At 42.3% G+C, this 11,540-nt stretch overlaps 2 protein-coding genes across 3 annotated transcripts; one reads left to right on the forward strand and one right to left on the reverse strand.

Annotated features, from left to right (window-relative positions):
* Positions 1-213: 213 nt before the first annotated feature.
* Positions 214-2,739, forward strand: ccn2a (cellular communication network factor 2a). The gene is made up of 5 exons (XM_026342038.1): positions 214-500; positions 695-911; positions 1,030-1,281; positions 1,394-1,605; positions 1,726-2,739. The coding sequence occupies exons 1-5, from the start codon at positions 438-440 to the stop codon at positions 2,020-2,022; spliced, it is 1,041 nt and encodes a 346-aa protein (XP_026197823.1). The 5' UTR covers positions 214-437; the 3' UTR covers positions 2,023-2,739.
* Positions 2,740-4,726: 1,987 nt separating this feature from the next.
* Positions 4,727-10,954, reverse strand: chga (chromogranin A). Of its 2 annotated transcripts, XM_026340859.1 has the most exons (8): positions 10,707-10,954; positions 10,357-10,406; positions 9,709-9,802; positions 8,363-8,431; positions 8,178-8,261; positions 7,135-7,458; positions 6,046-6,458; positions 4,727-5,502 (listed from the first exon to the last, which is right to left on the reverse strand). In XM_026340859.1, exons 1-8 carry the CDS (start codon positions 10,750-10,752, stop codon positions 5,419-5,421), a joined length of 1,164 nt encoding a protein of 387 aa, XP_026196644.1. In that variant the 5' UTR covers positions 10,753-10,954; the 3' UTR covers positions 4,727-5,418. The 2 variants fall into 2 exon arrangements, with proteins under 2 accessions (XP_026196644.1, XP_026196645.1); XM_026340860.1 differs by lacking the exons at positions 8,178-8,261; positions 8,363-8,431.
* Positions 10,955-11,540: the final 586 nt, after the last annotated feature.

The raw sequence follows: 11,540 nt of genomic DNA on the forward strand, positions 1-11,540 counted from the left end.
TCCAGATGAAAGCCGCTCTGAGAGAGACAGTGTTGTTTGGCTGAGCAGCATAGCCTTGCCTTCAGACAGCAGGAATGTGGGATGTCTGGAGTGGGGGTCAGGAAGCGAGGAAAGAATGCCAAGTATGTCCATGTTTGTACAGGACTGGCTGTCCATTCAGCCCCCAGTGACGTGCTGCGAGGGCCAGCGAGTATAAAGGGAGCTCCCCTCTCCAGTCAGAGCTCAGATCAACTACTCTACTGAAGCTAAACTCTAGCTTTCACCAAGAAAGAAAGTAAGACTGTGACCGGAGCAGCAGAGAAACGCTTCAGCACCGTCGAGACAAGAGATCAACTTGATCAGAAAAGGTTTCTCAAGCTCAGACTCTGAGAGTAAAGGAAGACTTTCTCAAGAAGACTAAAGGGAAAACTAGAATCTGTTTCTACAAGGGAGTGAAGATGTCTGCTGGAATGAAGAAACTGATCTTGCTGCCACTGCTGTGCATCATGCTCTCGTACATGGTGAGTGAAAAACCTCATATATAATATTGATTTTGTATTATTAATTGATTCCTTTGAGGCTTTAAACCTCACTCTTGTCAAAACACAAGCTCCAATCTGAAAAGACACCGTGTTCTTCATGTGCTTGATGCATACCTGTGCCGGTAATAGAACATGTGGACGTGACATTTACCCAAGCGTGTGTCTGTTCTCAGGCTGCTGGTCAGGAGTGCGGCAGCCAGTGTTCGTGCCCCTCCATGCCACCTCAGTGCCCCCCAGGAGTGAGCCTGGTACTGGATGGCTGTGGCTGCTGCAGGGTGTGTGCCAAACAGATGGGGGAGCTGTGCACTGAGAAAGACATCTGTGACCCACACAAAGGCCTCTCCTGTGACTTTGGCGCCCCCAACAACCGACGCATAGGAGTCTGTACAGGTGAGCAGCTAAAAATTCCTACAATCACTTTCATTGTTGCATCCAACTACACATCATCCCACGAGTGGTGAATGTACAAAGTGAATCATAACCTTTTCTCATCATTTTTGCTGCACAGCTCATGAGGGAGCCACCTGTGTGTTTGGAGGCATGGTGTACAAGAGTGGAGAGAGCTTCCAGAGCAGCTGCAAGTACCAGTGTACCTGTCTGGATGGAGCTATAGGCTGTGTCCCTCTTTGCTCCATGGACATCAGGCTGCCCAGCCCGGACTGCCCCATGCCCAGACGAGTCAAGGTGCCAGGGAAGTGCTGCGAGGAGTGGGAGTGTGATTCTCCCTACACGCACAGTTTCATGGGCTCTCTCCTACCTTGTGAGTTTGTCTCCTCTTACGTGTCATATTACAAGTTTTTGTTGTCCTCATACATGAATGAGCTGTAATTAAGAATGCCTTTCTAACCCAGTGTTTACATCTGTGTTCACAGCCTACAGAGAGGAAGAAACTTATGGCCCAGATCCTTCCTTGATGAGAGAGAACTGTCTGGTGCAGACTACTGAATGGAGTGCCTGCTCAAAGACCTGTGGCCTTGGGGTTTCCACCAGGGTCACCAATGATAACCGTGAATGCCGCCTTGAGAAACAGACCCGACTGTGCATGGTGCGACCCTGTGAGTCCCAGCTGGAGCAGAGCATTAGGGTGAGTGTTTGTCAAACTCCTCTGCTTTTATCAGCAGCTGTACAGACAGTACTATACCAGCACTGAACTAGCTTAAGAATGGCTGATAAAGTTGTTTTCTCCCTTGTTTAATTCCTGCAGAAAGGAAAGAAGTGCATCCGCACTCCCAGACTCTCCAAGCCCATGAAGTTTGAGATCTCTGGCTGCACCACCACCAAGTCCTACAGGCCCAAGTTCTGCGGTGTTTGCCTCGATGGCCGGTGCTGCACCCCCCACAGGACCACCACCCTGCCCATGGAGTTCAAATGCCCAGATGGGCAGGTCATGAAGAAGCACATGATGTTCATCAAGTCCTGCGCCTGCCACCACAACTGCCCCGGGGAGAACGACATCTTCGAGTCCATGTATTACAAGAAGATGATGGGAGACATGGCATGAGCCACTGAAGGATGATCGGTGCTCGCGACTTGAAAACAAACAGAACTCCATCTCACTTTGCAGCTCAGCATATATGTTTTGTCATGTTTTACGTTGTCATTTTCTCATTGTAAGAGTAGTCCAGACACTTGTCTAAGTGCCTGTGTGTTTTGTATGGCTGGTGCAGCCACATAGACTGAGACAGGGGGTTGCATGGCAGCTCCAAAAGATTCCTGCACTATAACTTCTAGTTTTGACAAACCTGCTGTCAGGTTTTTGCCCCTTATCCCGTTAAATTCCTTTTTACAAACCCGTCCATTTTACTGTATGCTTTTCTATACCTAATGTAAACCATGACCTCCTCTCTAAATGAGGTGTCTAATAAGTCCCCCCACCCTTTAAGCCCCGACCAGACCTGCAAACTCTAAGCAGCAGACCACAGCAGGCTAGTGTTCCCCTGTCCAAACAGGTGTGAATGTGTCCCTGTGTGTGTGTGTGTGTGTGAGTGTGTGTTTGTGTGTCTTTCAGCGCAAGCCTGAATATCAGCCTTGTCTGTATCTACGCTGTTCACCGAGTGGAGGAAAGGTCATAGTTTCTGCCCAGCATGTGGATGAGAAAGCATGCAGTGTGTTGGGTTTAGCTTTAGATATGGAACATCTTTGCTATGGCACTGAAACAAACAAACAAACAAAGAATAACAACTATTGACTATTACTGATTCAGATCAGAAGGAAGAAACTTTAGTTCAAAAAGATAGAAGACACGACTGGAAGAATTGTAATTTCATTCCTTTATTATTGTTGATGTGTAAATGATGTATATATTTGTACAGTTTAAGTTAATTTAAAAGCCAAATTTGTTCTGTGCTTTGAAATGTATCGATAGTGTATTTTTTGTTGACAGTATTTTTTACTATTTTATTGAGAAGTGTGACAAACATGTTACATGTTTCACTTTGTAGCTGGAAATAAAATGTTATATTTTTTATACAAACACGAGTTCTCTATTGAGTCATATTCAGAGTTACTGTAGCTTCAACATACTGTTGAAAGGCTTTCTATCCATGTTGCATCCAGCAGCTGACATTCAAAAACAACATGACTACAGCAGGATTCGTTCATATTCTGACATCTCAGACACTGTGATTAACAGTTAACTATGTACACAAATATTATTTCACAAGAGTCAGATGCAGGAAATCAGTACAGCCCCATTCAGTAGATGTTATGTCAGGTCTACAGCCTTGTCTATCACAAAGTTTTATTAGGTGTATGCTAATTAATACAGTCCATGACTTTGTGTATACTGCATAACATACAGTATATAATGATCTCACATGTGCTGGTTTATGAACAAAACATCATGTGTAACTCACTATTCCATCAGTACATAAAGAAGATGAGTTCACACACAGCAAACTACTAGAATAACTCACAGAGCTGGAAACTGGTACAGATTAACTATTGGCCCCATTACTGTTGTTTAGCTGAATCAAAAAGGTGACATATTAAGTAGATCCGATCTGATCTCTCTGCACTTTTGTACAGAATTCTTGTCATTTTTACATAAGACTCGATGGAAATAAGCAAACTACAGATCCCAAAGAATAAAAAGTCACAGTGCCACTCTGGCGCCCTTTCAAACCTCCCTCTCTGACAGCACTCACCTTTAGAAAAGAGGACTTCTGCAGTCTACTGTCGCCATCTGGTGCCCTTTTCATTTAATTATCATGAATATTTTATAACCTCTCTGGGTGGCATCTGAGTATATTATTCATCTCTTTTTCAACCCTCTAACTCCTACGGTACGTGGAAACCAGGCGTGACGCCAGTGACACTACCAGTACCTACTACCAGCAGTTGCAGTAAATATTTTACTGTAGAAAGCTCTGAATATTAAAATATCACCATTGCTTAATTATCCAATTCAATACAAAACATATTATCTGGTAATACGTTTTGTTTTTCAACAATTTAATGGTATTGGTTCTGCTTGTTTACAATAAATGTGCAACAGACAATCATCTTTTTTTTTTTTTACGTTTAGCTTATTATGCAGGACATAATTTGATAAATCATATTTTCTTCCCTTGCTATTTTCTGCATAAAGACACTGATATTGTTTGCACATTCGGTTCTCAGTAGCCATCTTTTTTCAAGCTGCCTGACAAAGCCGAACATTTATGAATTTTCAAGTTCTCCTCTGCCTGTATCTTACTCTGGTCAACTCCTCTATCTGTTTTTATAGCTCTGCTAACATGTCCGTATACGCCAAAAAAACAAAACTGTGCCGTGTGATTCAAATCTGCACTGGCTCTTCCTTCTTAATAGTAACAGCCAAACAATAAGAAGGCGTTGATGCCAAAAAATAAGGGTTACAGTGTTGTTGTTTGGAGTGAAATATACTTTATAAACAGCTTGCGTGTCAGCATGGTGATTCATGTTCTCTGCTCCCACGCCCACAAACAAGAACAAGTTCAGACTGAGACTACAGCGTGAATTATTGTCTCTTGTTTGTGAGAATTTACTGCATCACTGAGGTCTACGTAACCACAAATACAGTATTGTGTATATGGCTGCATTGTACAGTATTGAATGAAAGTGTATGTGATGAATATGAATAGAAATAGTTCATCAGCCTTTTGAGAAACCAGTTGTAAGTGTTGTGTTTAATAGATTTTACTACTTTGATTTTAGCATTAAAAAAATCTTTTACAAAACCAATTTCCAGATAAACTATTCAATTTATTTATTTTCTTACATAAATTCAGTACACTTTTAAATTACAATCTGATCATTTCTCATCTAAAAATGTTTCTTTATTGCCTTGGCTTGATTTGAGCGAACTGTATCTACGATAAATAAGCATTTATTACACGTTCTTCTTCCTTGTTAGTAAGTAAGCATATCAGAAAGAGCTTTGTACATGTATACATGCCGTTATTGTACAACCTCACCTTATTGGTGCGTTTATACCTGGTTCTACCTTAACCTTTCACACAAATCAATGAATCTGAAAAGCACGAGAGATACATATGCAGAAAGAGACGATTGTCAGAGAAAACAAAGGAAAACAAGCTGTCAGCCTTCAGAGAGAGAAAGGCCGTTCCTGTCTTGCTCTGTGTTCTGAATATATATGCGTGTGTTCTAATGCGCAGAACTTGTGCACGTCTAGCTGCAAAGTGCGTCTACTGTGACTGATGCTGCTCTCTGAGAGGGGACAGGATGTCACAAGGGAGGCTGCAGAAGAATGGTGCAAGAAGTGGGCATCCTCGAGGGAAAAATGGCGAAAGATAAAATCTTGTCACACATTCACACGCTCTCGTGTGTGGAAACCAGGCAGCTGGGAAAGCGGAGGAGGACGAGGAGGCAGAGCAGGTTGCGGTGTCAACTCTGTACCAGGCTCTCTCTCTCTCTCTCAGCCTCGCCGCAGCTCGTGGAGTTTCTGGGCAACGTTTTCCAGCTCTGACTCAATGGCTGCCAGGCTTTCAATCTCTGGCTCCTGCAGATATAATGAGACGAAAAGGCACATTGTGTGCAAACAATCATATATATGTACAAACCTTTCATGCACAGCAACAGCTCTAAAAATATTGGGACATTATTAGCTTCCCACCCATTTTTCCCTGCCTGTTAGCAAGGACACATTACAAGCAGAATGGCCTCATTTTCTTATGCTATTACACAAAAAAAAAAAAAAAAACAAAAAAACATATACGAGCTTGTGGCCATCAAGGCTTTCATAGTGTAAGTGACTTTCTTTGAACATGCTGCTGAGCAGCAGCTGTACCATTTTGTGACTTTGTGCTGAATTTAAGCAATTATAAATAAAACACATTAACTCAAATCAGCTAGCTCTTTCTCTCCTCGTTTCCAGCTAAACTAAGTGTCTTCACTCTGCAGCTTCATAGTTTATTGTGCTGGTCACCAATCCTGTCACCTAACTCTCAAGCAGAATGGCAAATGTGCATAAGTTGAACTATTCCTTTAAAGGTTCTCGCCCCTGTCCCATTACACGTGTTGCAGAAGTAGAAAAGAAGTGCACCTCTGACTTTCTGCTGGCGCTCCCCTCCTCCTCCGACACTCTCCTCTCCTCTGGTGCCCTTTGAGCCATCATTTGCAGCTCCTTCTCCTCCGGACTCCTTTGAGAATCTCTTTTCTTCTTCTCCTCCTCCTCCTCCTCCTCTTCTTCTTCTGTGATATCTTTTGAGTGGTGTGACACTTCCTGTGCTTCCTTTCCGTCGGCTTTTTTCTTCACTTGCGAGCTCTTTCCCGTCTTGTTCCATTGCTTTAGGCTCTTTCTGCTCCCGCTCTTCGTCTGCCTTTCCTCCTCCTTGTCCTCCTGTTTGCGTGAGTCAAGTGCAGATGTCTTGTCGGTCTCCTCCTTATCTTCTTCACGTAATTTCGTCTCTGTTGATTTCTTTGCAGGCGCGTCTCTGTTTTCATCAGAGCCAGCAGCTGGGAATATGAAAAATAAAAGTCTGTTATCTGAATGACGACCGGCAGAACACCCTCCACCATCAGCAGGTCTCCACTCTCATAATGAAATATTTCTTGCCAGCTGGCTATTTTGCCCTGAGTACTGCTAGCTGTGCTTTATGGGAATTAATGGTATGGCTGGAGCAATCAGATGACTTGGCTGAGCCTTTTGTATTATATGTATTTCATTGTCATTTGTCATTTTAGCTCAGAAAGATGTTTTGTTCCGCTAACCCGGTAACTAATTAGAAGTTTGATTTTGCACAGATCATAGCGGATGATTCCAGCTGTAGCTGATGCACAGAAGTGCATTTGAATTCTAGGACATGGAGACATTTAATCATTTCTGTTGGGGTCTTGTCAGTACAGCAGCCATATTGGCCTCGCTCCCCTGCGGGAAGGACTGAAATTCATCAAGTAGATGGAAGCACTTCCATCAATCACCCAGCCCTGTGATGGTAGGAGATTTTATTTGCATGGCAGTTTTTTTTTTTTTATATGCACTCTGCCCATCTTAAGATTTAGCCATCAGCTTTTTGTCTTTCAATTAGCTTTGATGTCAGTAAATGACTGAACTAGATGCTTCATCTGAATGTGCATGCTTTCTTTCATCTCTGTGGTTTTATAACCATTACTTTAATTAATATATACTCACCATTTTTATCCTTGGTGGTGTTTTCTTCCTCTGAGTTCTCCTCTGAATTTGCTCTCTTCTCTTCAGATTCCTCCTCTTCTCCTTCCTCCTCCCTCTTTCCAGCTTTGTGCTCACTCCACTCGTCCACAGACTCAGAGACTTGACTTCCTGGGTGCTCATCATTTTCCCTCTTCACCTCTTTGGCGCTGTCATCATCCTCCTGTGACTCTCCGCCTCTCCGAGTCTCATGCTTTTCTTTCTCCTCAGCTACATTTCCTGTCCTCCTCTTCTGGGACAGGATGGATCTCTCACCGGGCCCTCCCAAGGACTCCAGCATGGATCGATCTGAAAAAAAGGGGTGGGGGGGCAGAAATTTAATTAACTAGAAGAAATTGATTTCCCGCTGATGTTAAAGACTGTAGTGTTTCTGTGCTTAAACAAAAGTGCCACAGTTTATTACACTGGTCATTTTGTTTCGCATCTGTCAGGCTGGCTTAATGGAAACGTTCAGTTTGTTGGATTATAAACAACAATGACAAAATGTGTTCTGCTTTTTTCACTTTAAGGTTTCAAGTCACTGTAAAATAAGTGCCAATGGCTGGATTAGAGTTGATGAAAATGCATCTTTGATAATTGTCATTGCTGCTTTTTCACGGTCACCAGTCAATTTGTTTGCTTTACAAATAGTCTAGCGCTGACTTTCAAAAGCCAAGTGTGGTGCCAGGTGGAAGGATCACACAGAGTGTGTGTGCATGTCCTGATTCTGTCCACAGTGAGCATCAGCAGCATTTAAATTCACCTCAGCATTTCTCCTCTGTTTGTCAGCTCTGCTTTGCTGACAAAAAAAAAAAAAAAAAAAAAACTGGAAATAATGAAAGCTATACATCATTTTGACAGTTGAGGAATTTTAATATGTTTATTAGACCTTCTCCAAAATGGAACTGACTGATGTGTTGTTCAGTTGTGATAAGAATAAATTGAATAACAATACAGCAAAGTATAGTTACACTTGACTCTTTGTTTGGCAGGTTTTCCTACAAGCAAAAGGCACTGAAGAAACTCACCAGCGGCATCATCAGTTGACTCCGTTTGTGTCATTGGCTCAGGTGTACCAGTGCCTCTATGCAGCTGAGCTCTCTCTTGGTCACCTAAAATAAAAATGAGTAATTCCTGATTTCTGTCTCTGCTATCTGTCTTGTCGCCATAAATAAGCATGTTCAGACGTCAATTTGTGGGATTTGTGACTCACCCTGAACAGCGATCTCGTGCAGCTCTTTCAGAAAGTTATGATGGCGAAGGATAGTAACAAGCCTGTCATCTGCGCACATGCAAACACACACAAGTGAGCGCTTAATTATCTCAGTTGAGACAGACACGAACAGAAAACGGCAGATGAAATGATCCTGCAGGAGGTAAAAACACAGGTATGTCTCCTTCCCCTTTACTTTTTCACAAGACTCAGCAATGTGCCTCACTGGTTCGTCACAGTTAATTGCCCTGAAATTTACTGCTTTCAAAGCACGAGCGCAATTAATCACTTGGCTCACAAAGTCTCCCCCAGTGAATTACAGCAGCAGTGAGATCTGGACTTTCTGCTGACCTACAGACGATGATGCATACTATACGCAGTTAGCACAAAAAAAAAAAAAAAAAAAACCTACTGTACTGTTCAGTGATCTGATTTCATGCATTGATCTTTCTTTTTCCTTCATCTCTTTTCTCTTCCTTTCTATGGCTGTGACTCTGCCTCTTCCCTTTGCTTCTATTTCCCTCCCTCTGGTGGTGTACAGTTTCCCTCTCTCCCTGCACCCGCTCAGTCGCAAACACACAGGGAGTAATGCTGTGATTGATTTTTTACAACAAGGACGGCATTAAGGTAATACACTGGCTATGTAACTGAATATTCTTTGCTGGGCACCAGTGACCCTGCTGTATATAAGAGCCTGCAGCGGGATTTCATCCAGCAGATGTTGTATCAATCCATTAACCTTACGCTGCAGGCACTGTGCACTCTTCAGGAAAAAAGGAGGATACGTATCAAGTCTAGAAATACAGTTGTTCTTATCTTTGCGTGGTTTCAGTTCACTCACGGTGAGCTGTAACAAATCGTCAAACCCTAATTAGCTGGGGGAATTCTGATGAGGATTATCCTAATAAAGATTAACATACAGCATGCAACTGAAGGCAACTTGACCAAAATCCCTGTAGGGCTGCAGACTTTTATTTTGAGTTGACTTAAAAATAAATAAATATAAATGATACCTTATGGTTTACTTGCCAAATACAAAATGAGACCGTCAAATTGGATGTGCAAAAAGTGTTACAGCAGGAAGTTCTCCTTGTACTAAACATCACAGAACAATAAAAGTGTCAACATGGAAAGTAAGTAAAGTAAAACCTCTGTAAAAGCACAAAAGGTAAGAGAGCAATTTAACAAATAAAACAAATAGATGCTGTAGCTCAGTCACATGAGTAAAGACTATTATAGTGATTTTAGTTAGTCAGTTTAGTCAATTCTAACGCCCACACCATAACTGAGAGTAGACTGAAAACCTCAATGACATTTGATTTAATTTTTAAAGCTAAGGGTCTTACCTGTTTTCAGTGTGACCAAACACTCCTGACTGACAGACACAGAGTGGGGCCTCGACAGCACGTCTGCCAACGCCTCCACGATGCATTTCATCACCTGTGGACGGTAACAAAATATCTGGTTAGTCATGAAGCAATCCAGATATTAGAGGATTTAGTTGTTGTATTTAGTTGCTGTTTTACTGCACGTTGGGATGCTGTTCATTTTGGTAAAAACAAAAAATAGCTTCCTAGTTCTTTAGTGTTTTTTTTTTAATAGATTCAAATCCATCTGCTTCTCTTTGAAAGCAGTTCCTCTGATTACTCACCCTCTAATTCAAAGAAACTCTCAGATGAACTCCCATTGTGCATTCAGTGTCGAGCCAATCGCACACCACTGATGATTTTTCACTCATTTTTTTTTTCAAAGCTTATGCCTGCCAGATCTTTGACTGTTACTCATTCCTCTTCCACAGCATTCAACTCTTTCCCACATTGTCTTTTTTCAAAGTCAAGAAGGTAGTACCATAGTGTGTGGTATATATAGTCAGTGCTTATAGTGCAGTGCAGCAGGGTTAAGGGACTGTAGAGCTTCATATTTGCTTTTTCCCTGTACTATAATGACACTAGTTCTATAATAACTATTAATACTACCCTTAAAATATATGTTACCTTCACGTCCTCATTCTCCAGCGGACTCGAAGTCACCGGCAATGACAGAACTGCAAGAAACGCAGGAAACAAAAAGGAAAACATGTCACAACATCTCATGATTTTGTTCTATTTGCATAATCCCCGAAGCTCAAACGCTGCTCTGGCTGTATCTAACACACAAGCGAGTCTGATTCAGGTGCAGGAGGATTCACTTGGTCTCCGCCGCAATTAAAGACGTGGTTGTCGCTGTCCTTGGTGCTGAAAGCAGCCCGTCACATCTCTTCATGCAGATTCTTCTCAACAAAGAGACTCGACACTGACACACATTTAAACTTCACTAAGGTGTTTTGTTTTGTTCTTCTTCTTACCGCAGTTAGACAGTATGGTCAAAACGAGCACTCCTCTCCCGATCATGTTTGGAAACGAGGCGCATCAAGCTCTCCAGGAATAGAAAAATTGCAAAGCTTATATCAGGAAGGTTTGATTGTGTTTTTTTAATTAAGTCCAGTGAATCAAGGTCGCATTCTGACTAAATGACTAAACTTAGCCTTTCGGTATTTCTGGAGAGCTGAATTTCCTGCTGCATCGGTGACCCGGCAGCCTGCGTCCTCTCCGGTTCTTCCACCAGCACTTCGCCGCAACAGAGGCCGCTTTTATAGGACAACGAGGAGACAGGAAATGACATCACCCTGGGACAAATGATTACTATTGTACCTGGTCATGCCTCAGTGGTTGTCAGGGCGTGGAGCCCCCAGGTTTAAAGCACCTCCTCCTCCAGTAGGTGTGGAAGTGAACTCACCTCTGTTCCTATGTACTGAAACATTTGTTATCACTGTGACCATCTACAAGCTTATGATATGGCAGCATGAGTTTTGCTAAGATCAAAATTGAGGCAGTCTTGCATATATAAAAAAAAATAAATAAAAAGAAGTGTTACTCATCTTCATAAATCTGGACAAACAGGCTGAACCTGTGAATAAAAACCCAGATTGGTGTCTCTGTCTCCATCAGGTCGTGTTCCCATGCAGGACAAAGCTGTATCATCACACTGTATTTGCTGATCAGGTCTCTTGACTACCTGAATCTGTTGCTAGGTGACGGTTTATTGAAAATTATTCCTGTCGGCTCTGTTACACTGCCCACTTTGATCGCAAGAGCAGGTGGCCGGAATAGAGCTAAGATAAAAAAATAAATAAAAAAAA

Source organism: Anabas testudineus, chromosome 24 (genome assembly GCF_900324465.2).
Source record: "Anabas testudineus chromosome 24, fAnaTes1.2, whole genome shotgun sequence".
Classification (NCBI taxonomy): domain Eukaryota; kingdom Metazoa; phylum Chordata; class Actinopteri; order Anabantiformes; family Anabantidae; genus Anabas; species Anabas testudineus.

Bases quoted from the DNA above. Each gene is read 5' to 3' on its own strand.
- ccn2a (XM_026342038.1), top strand. From the start codon at position 438: ATGTCTGCTGGAATGAAGAAACTGATCTTGCTGCCACTGCTGTGCATC. The intron at 912-1,029 runs GTGAGCAGCTAA...TTTGCTGCACAG, and splicing joins ACGCATAGGAGTCTGTACAG to CTCATGAGGGAGCCACCTGT. The intron at 1,282-1,393 runs GTGAGTTTGTCT...CTGTGTTCACAG, and splicing joins CATGGGCTCTCTCCTACCTT to CCTACAGAGAGGAAGAAACT.
- chga (XM_026340859.1), bottom strand. From the start codon at position 10,752: ATGATCGGGAGAGGAGTGCTCGTTTTGACCATACTGTCTAACTGCG. The intron at 9,803-10,356 runs GTAACATATATT...TACCGTCCACAG, and splicing joins TGGAGAATGAGGACGTGAAG to GTGATGAAATGCATCGTGGA. The intron at 8,432-9,708 runs GTAAGACCCTTA...GCATGTGCGCAG, and splicing joins TTTGGTCACACTGAAAACAG to ATGACAGGCTTGTTACTATC.